The sequence below is a fragment of a genome, unplaced genomic scaffold (assembly GCF_019419815.1).
Source record: "Pyrus x bretschneideri cultivar Hongxiangsu unplaced genomic scaffold, Pyrus_bretschneideri_v1 Contig37, whole genome shotgun sequence".
Lineage (NCBI taxonomy): Eukaryota > Viridiplantae > Streptophyta > Magnoliopsida > Rosales > Rosaceae > Pyrus > Pyrus x bretschneideri.
The window spans coordinates 980,698-988,802 of NW_025999690.1; the positions used below are offsets into that span (position 1 = coordinate 980,698).

The window sequence follows — 8,105 nt, forward strand, 5'->3', positions numbered from 1 at the left end:
AATCCACCAAAACTATTTGGAAAGAGGATTTAAGGCCAAGAAATCCCAAGTTGGCCTAATTTAGAGGCTGAGTTTTACTGATGCAACCATGAAGGTCCTTGGAAAGACTTGAATTTGCTATTGCTTATGACCACAGTAAGCAACCCGCAAGGGTCCCGGCTCGTGTTCGGGTCTACTCATTTGTATTAATGTCGTGCGACCAGGTTGATGAACAAGCAAAGCGATACAAAGTTAATAATATAATAATACGATAACTCATACTAATGATTAAAAAAATGAGAAAAGTTCTATATATATTAATAATTGTGTACATCCATCCCATCCCCAATTTGAACCAAGTAGGGTTAGAATTGGGTTGGGGTTACAAAAATGCACTGCAACTTCTAGCTAGATTTGAGTGGGAATGCTTAAGCTAGAACTAGGTTTAGCTTGAAGACTTATGACCCCAGAGATGACCTCAGACGGTCCATTTCAAACGAAAGTCACACATTCGGGTTGATGCAAGTTGATTCTCATAAAAAGATTCCGCTTCCACCACCAGGAGGTGAAACTTTAGCAGCCTGATCGGGATTAAGTAGCCGAGAGTGCTAATCCAGGGGCCATAGGTGTGATTAAGCCTTGTATTTTTCGTCACGCACCCAGTCTGCGTGATACTTTTCATCATATGGAACAGCAACCCCTTCAACTAAAGGTTCTCCTGTCCAGAACCAAGAACATGTTCAGAAATGCAGATTGATTACCTATGGAAACATGGAATAAAAATTTCCTTGGGGAACAAGAATCAAAGATAAATCGGGTTTCGATGTTTTCCTACAGAAATAAATCATGCATTGTGGCTTCACATCACTTAGATGAGTCTACACAGTATGCTATAAGTTGGCAGCTTACATTCTAATTCTTCTTGATGAGTAATCTTGCATTTATTTGGAATGACTCGTATAAATATCATAATATTTCAAATCACCGTTCTCGAACATCCTCTCTATTCATTTAAGGGTCGGCTTGTAAGTTGTAACTAAACACGGCATTAAAGTGAATCTTCGTATTCACACACTAAGCACGTCCTAGGCTCAGAAGTTGAAGAAGTGAAGAAAAAAAGCAAGAAAGAATACCTCCATAGTCATTTTCACCATTACATAAGTAAGAATCTGGGAGAACCCATCTCACATTAGGCAGAGCTGCAAACAATTCAATCATGTTTATAACAAATTCAAAACTTAAACAAAAGAAAATTGAAATAGTTGTGCAGGAAGTTACATTTTATCTTTAAAGTCAAATCCTCTGGGACTTTGCAGCCAAATGCAAAGTAGTACTTTGTCGAAACAGAGTAAATTGACTTCTTTGCCTCCTCTTCACTACAATTATCACCAACACTAAGTTTATCAAACAAATCCATGAGATATGCCTGTATATATGTGTATATATAATAGTAATAACGATCGGTCCCAGAAACATCAAAACTGCTGTTGAGCTGATTAAAATCAAATTTCGACAATACAGCGATCAAATATCAACCACATAGCGATCAAATATTGACGATATAATATCTACTGAAAACTAATCAATTAAAATTTGGAAAATAAATATTTCGGCCAATTTCTGAAAGTATGAAGTGTTTAAAATGTACTTCCAAGTTTGAACCTTACAACCAAAATCCGTTAACCCGGAAAGTGTATTCAGGTTTTACCTTCCGAGGGCAGTGGCTAGGGTTTGGATGTAGCCATTGATGATCTCGTCGCGAAGTGGGTAACCCTTAGGAGGCTCCGTGACAACGAGCCAGTGCTCGTAGTCGCAGCCCTCCACCACCGTCGCCAACCGAGTCAACTCACTGCCCGCCGAGTCCTTGGCCGAGTTGTCGGCGGAGCTTCTCGGAGCTGAAGAAGACGACGAGAAGGGCGAAGATGGAAAGAGAGTACACGACAGCGGATTTGAGAAACGGTGACGCCGGAGAAACGTGGCTGTTAGACTTAACAGCGTACTCCCAATGCTTGATCGCATCGCATCCCGGACTGTGTGGTTTAGTCTCGTTGGTGCTCCACTCACGCACTGGGCTCGGTCTCTCTTTTATGTAACGACATGTCGTATTTAGGGGATTTGGATCCCGATCTAAATTGTTAGGATTCTCACATCTTAATCATTTATCGTACATTATGCGGTTAAAAATTATTTAAATTTTACTATTTAAAATTAAATATAAATATTAACTAACAAAAATTATTTACATAATATACGATGAACTATTAAAATGTGAAATTTCCTTATATCCTGACAAAAGGAATTGAAAGAGAATCGTCGTATGGGCTCTTGGACAGAGCATAGAATGGGCCCACGTACTGTATGTGGCTTGTGAATCGTGTGATGAGCATTGGTTACTTTGATTTGTTTGGTTCAGATATTTTGATCAAATTATTTATTTATTTATTTATTTGTGGAGAGTTTAATTGGATGTGGGCTCATTTTAGTTTTGGAATCATACTTTGGAATTTGGATCCATTTCGGACCTAGTGTTTTGAGTTTACGGATAAAAAAAATTTGGGCTTTTAATTTGTGTGGAAAAGAAATTAAAATTGTTGGTTTGTATAAGGTAGGTCAGTGAAATGAGTTAATCAGAATTGTCAAATTTAATTTGTGTGGTCTAGATTTTTTTTATCCCAAGGCTCTAGATGGTATGTTTAAGAATGGATCCAATTCCATACTTTCGGGTTTGTTTTGATCAATGTTTTTATATTTTATTTGTGGAGTTGTGGATGCTTTAGTTTTGGATTTTGTTTGGGAAAACTATAATAATTTGGAGTTACTTTTATTCTCATTGTGATATGTTTTGATATAATGATCTTCAAATTTCTGATAGAACTTTCAAAATTCAATTATTTTGTGCTTATTCTAGTTTTTCAGCTTTAGACCACAAAATAGTTGGTTTTATGAAATCGATTCAAGTCTAGCAAAAAAAATTTGTTTATGACATCGACTGCTGGTACTGTTTTTAGCATGTTCATGTGAAACCATGTAATGTAAGAATATCAATTTAAGCTTTCGGACTCGAGAATCCCAAGCTCGACAATGCTACTTGTGGTATAGTTTTGAGAGATTTTCTAATATGCCCAGTTGTATTCTATGCATACACAGGTATTTTTAGCCGTTTAAATTTTAATCATTGAATGTTTAATAGAAAATCTAACGATAAAAAACTCTATAAGTGGATATTAGAATTTTTTCCATTTTGATCTGTTCTATCTCAATCATGATTTTTTAAGGGGGTGACAGGAATGGAGGAGATTCTCCAAGTAGAGTACAGTAGAGAAAGGAAAAATATATGCTTGAAAAAGGTCTATTAAGTCATCTCCAACCGAAACGGTTAAACATAAACCGTTTAGAATTATAGCCCTGCATATTTTATTTTTTTTTGGTAAACCTCGATGGTACGAGGGAATTTTATTGATAATGAAAAAAAAGTTACACCTAATTCGGGGGACATAAACCTAATTCCTTATAGTAAAAGAAAAAAAGGGAAAAAATACATGAAAAAGAAGGGGGGGACATAAACCTTACCTTTCTAGAAACGAAAACAATAATGATACAGGGAAAAGAGGGGAGACATGAAGCCTAACCCTTCTAAAGCCAAACCTAAAAGGTCTAAACCTGCAAAACAGATCAAGCAACATCACAGGTTAAGAAAAGAAAATAAGAAAGTCACACAAACTTGTATGCCATGGTGCACATTAATTTGAGAAGTGGAAGCCAGGAGAGCCAGTATAGTCTAAAAACAAAGTAGCACGAGCCGGCACCGAAAAGGAATTATGCCATACCAAAGTTGGAGAAGACAAGCCCATGTTAGCAAAATTGTCCACAACAACGTTTCCCTCACGATATCTAACATCCCACATCGCCCAGGAGAGTGTAAGCCTTATATGTATGTTCCCATCTCTACCTAGCACGAGGCTTTTTGGGAGCTTACTAGCTTCATGCTCCATTGGAACTTCGAAGTTAAGCAAGTAGCGAGCGAGAGCAATCCCATGATGGGTGACCCATTGGGAAGTTCTTGTGTGAGTTCCAAAAACAAAACTATGAGGGTGTGGTTGGGGCCCAAAGCGGATAATATCGTGCTACGGTGGAGTTGGGCCCGGGATGTGGTGGGGGCTCGGGCTAGGATGTGACAATTTGGTATCAGAGCCAATCCCTGGCCGGAAGTGTGCCGACGAGGATGTCAGGGCCCCTAAGGGGGTGGATTGTAACATCCCACATCGCCCAGAGGAATGTATGCCTTATATGTATATTCCCATCTCTACCTAGCACGAGGCATTTTGGGAGCTCACTGGTTTCGGGTTCCATTAGAACTCCGAAGTTAAGCGAGTAGCGTGTGAGAGCAATCCCATGATGGGTGACCCACTGGGAAGTTCCCGTGTGAGTTCCCAAAAACAAAACCGTGAGGGTGTGGTTCGGGCCCAAAGTGAACCATATCGTGCTACGATGGAGTCGGGCCCAGGATATGGTGGGGGCCCAAGCCAGGATGTGATACGATATATGTCAGAGGTGTAGAAAGCATCCTTCTGAATGCGGTCCAAACTAATAGACCATTGTGTACAAGGGCCTAAGGAGGAACAAAATTAGTTGATTGGAGAGCAAAAATAACACTAGAAGAGTCACTTTCCAACTAAATACAATGCCAACCCAACTGATATGGAAACTCTATACCAACAATAATTGCTGATAATTCCGCAAAGAAAGAGTTGTGATGATCGATCTATTAGCAAAAACTACCAAGAAATTGACCATGACGATCCTTGAAAACTCTTCCACTAGTAGCAGGACTAGGATTTCCTTTACACAAACCATCTGTATTAAGTTTAATCCATGAAAACCAAGGAGAAGACCAAAGCATAGGAAGAACAGTCGGTGCGTTACGAGGAATAGGTTGGATTCCCAAAGAAGAAATAATACATGTGTCAAAACCCTGAGAGTAATCAGGAATAAACTTCCCACCATGCACGATCCTAGAGTAGATAGACAAGCAAAAACGATGAAAATATATTGGGCGACCCTAAAAAATAAACTTATTTTGAGCTTTCCAAATATTTGAAATAGTAGAAAGACTGCAAAAATCCAGAGCTTATGCAATTGTTTGGAGAAGGGCTTAAGTACGTAAGCATCTCAAAAAACAACCAAAGAATCTAAAAAATGGACATGCTAACCACCTCCAAAGTTGCTTAGATATCCGACAACCGAAGAAAAGATGAATAATAGATTCTTTAGAGTTATGACATAAACAACAAATGGACGCCAAAGAAATTCCATGTCGTTGTAGTGCACCTTTAGTAGGAAGTTTATCATGAAAAAGCCACCAAGCCAAAATAGATAGTTGAGGTGGAATAAAATGTTGCCAAATAACTTTAGTCCAAGCACAATCTGTATGTGTTCAACGAATAATATGATAGCCAGAAGAAAAGGAAAATTGTAATACTCTGTATTAAAAAAAAGATTATATATTATATATGTGTGTGTGTGTGGGGGGGGGGGGGGTAATTATTTTTACATAATGATTTTATTAAATTTCTCTTACACAAGAACTGTAACTATCCGTACCTAATTTTACGATTTTATTAATTTTAAAAGAGTGAATTGACGAAAATGCCCTTAGTGGTGAGATTGTTGACCTTCGTTAACCAGTGTATGGTGAGAGGTAAGAAACATTATTTCACCAAATTCTCAAAGTACTCAACTCTACGAATGCGTAGTCGTCAACGAAATCAAAATGGGAGTTACGATGAAGATTTTATGGAACTACGAATCTGAAAATACTTTTGTGAAAACTACTATTTTATATTTTGTATATTTATTCAAAATTCTTATATTAATATATCATTATTTTGTAAGTGGCCCTTTACCACAGTGGTGGAAGGGTGTTGAGCCTTTACATAATGGTGTGAGTTCAAACCTTGTCGATGACTAATCTAACATCTAATCTAACAAATGTTGGAAATGTGCCCTAAAACCAATCATATGATGACACTTTACAGATATTTCACATGTTAAAGTAATCTACTTTAATATAAAGGGAAAAGATTATTGTTTTAAGCCTTCTCATATAAATGTTATATGCTTAAACAATAAGTCCAAGGAATTTGCAATTGGGAGAATGTGATCTAAAGAAGTTAGATACATGAGACCATTCTCTTTCGTATACATATCCTAAACGTTCCTGATCATAGGATTGCCAATTGGGCATGACAGTCCGTTAAGATCAGTGCGTGCTATGTCTTCTCTTAGGGAGAATGATTGGTCTTGAGTCATTGGTGCGACTGACACCAACACAAGCATGTAGGTGCTCAATAGAGAATGAGTCCATTGAACACGATCAACAAGGAGTTCTCATACTCATGTCACATGAAAACTCATGGTTGGGATAATGCAAAGTAGTCATTTGACCTGAGGCATCATAGTTGTCTTGTGGCTAGGTCCTTGATCTTTAACTATGTCAAAGTCCCTCCATTAGAGGGTGTCCACGACATAGTTGGGGTTAAGCCACTTAGCCATGGAGGCAAGTGAATGTGCAACAAGGGATCTCTAACCTTTAAACTGTTTGAGGGAGAATACTCTATGATATGATTAAGAATCTCTGGCTAGAGTACGAATGAGATTTAGGAAGTTGTTCCAAATCACATTCAAGGTAATCATATAAGTAAAAGAATCACATTGGATAGTAGACATGAATAAACTATCAAAGCAAACAATGTGGTCAAGAGTATTGTATTAAAGAAAGACTGTATTGCATTGTAATCCTAAACTGAATAGGTTCTCCACCTCTTCTGATTAGCTTGGGTAACCATGACATACTGCTAGGTGTCACTAATGGTTTGTGGAAGCCCTAAACATGTATAATCACTAAAGGGAGAATTGAAAGTAAGTTTCAATTCACAATCGATATGAAGAGTTATAATCGCTCACTGCCTCGCTAAAAGGAACCTAATAGATTGTACATTGTGTAAGCTAGAGATTGAAGAAATAATGAAGATGAGGAAGGATAATTAAAGGGTTTAATTATTTATGGCAAGGTTTAATTAATATGATGATTAATCAAACGAATTAGTTCGTTTTAGACCTCGGGTTAGGTTTGGGCTGCAAGGCCCAATTAGACTTGAATGTCAAGTCTAATAACTCAAGTTGTATGACAACTTGAAAACACAAAGGGCTTGAAAGCCCTATAAACCCTTAAGGCCGGCCGTATAGAGAAAGGGTAGTAAACTTGCTTTAATTGCAAGTTTGCCACTTCATTGTGAGGTGGTATAAAGGCAACTTTATAGCCATTTCATCCTTAGGGGTTTTCTTTGGAGAAAAGATGAGAACAAAAGCGCTCTTGACTCTCTAGGAGGCCGACCACCTTGGAAGAGATTACTAGCATCTATCTCTTCCTAGGTCACTCATCTCTTCATCAATGCTTTCCTTGGTGTGGAAAAATTAGAGGTTCTCTATTTTGGGAACTTGGAGAATCCTTTCAACCATCCTCCTCCAAGAAATCCATGGAGCTAAGAAGCAAGGAATGAAGGCCCTCTCATTGGGTGATTAGCCTTTGCTTATGCAAAGAGGAATCAATAAAGGTATAAGATTTCTCAACTCACTTTGTTCTTAAGTTGAGTCTTGGTTCACCCAACTACTAGGCTTTGAATTTCATGGGTAAAGTTTTGTTTTTGAGTGCATACACGCACGATTCCGCCTTTTAATTGTTAATAGCATGCATAGGTGTTGCTCAAATAAACTTGTTTTCACAAATATGTCTTTCAACAAAATCTATCGTTTGACCAAAAATAAAAAATATCATTATTTTAATAATTTTTTAAGAGATATTTTTAATATTTTATTAATATTTCTAACCCATGGGGCCCACACTCACCCAAGCTCTGCACTCCTCTCTTGCCACTTGTTCTTCCCTCTACCTTTCATTCATTTTTCTCTCTCAGCTCTGTCTCCCTTATCTCTCTTGTAATCTCTCCCCGACAACAACAACAACAACAATGGCCGCCACCATCGCATCCTTCCTTCAGTGAACTACCCAGAACACCATCCCTCATCGTCTTCAACCCACCATGAGTGCAAAACCACTGCAAACACCT

The 8,105-nt window shown here is 38.0% G+C and overlaps 1 protein-coding gene across 1 annotated transcript; it reads right to left on the reverse strand.

Moving 5' to 3' along the window:
* Positions 1–264: 264 nt before the first annotated feature.
* Positions 265–2,053, reverse strand: LOC125468322 (multiple organellar RNA editing factor 7, mitochondrial). Its single transcript, XM_048563935.1, has 4 exons — positions 1,688–2,053; positions 1,258–1,355; positions 1,113–1,178; positions 265–697 (listed from the first exon to the last, which is right to left on the reverse strand). The coding sequence occupies exons 1-4, from the start codon at positions 1,996–1,998 to the stop codon at positions 612–614; spliced, it is 561 nt and encodes a 186-aa protein (XP_048419892.1). The 5' UTR covers positions 1,999–2,053; the 3' UTR covers positions 265–611.
* Between the last annotated feature and the right edge of the window lie 6,052 nt (positions 2,054–8,105).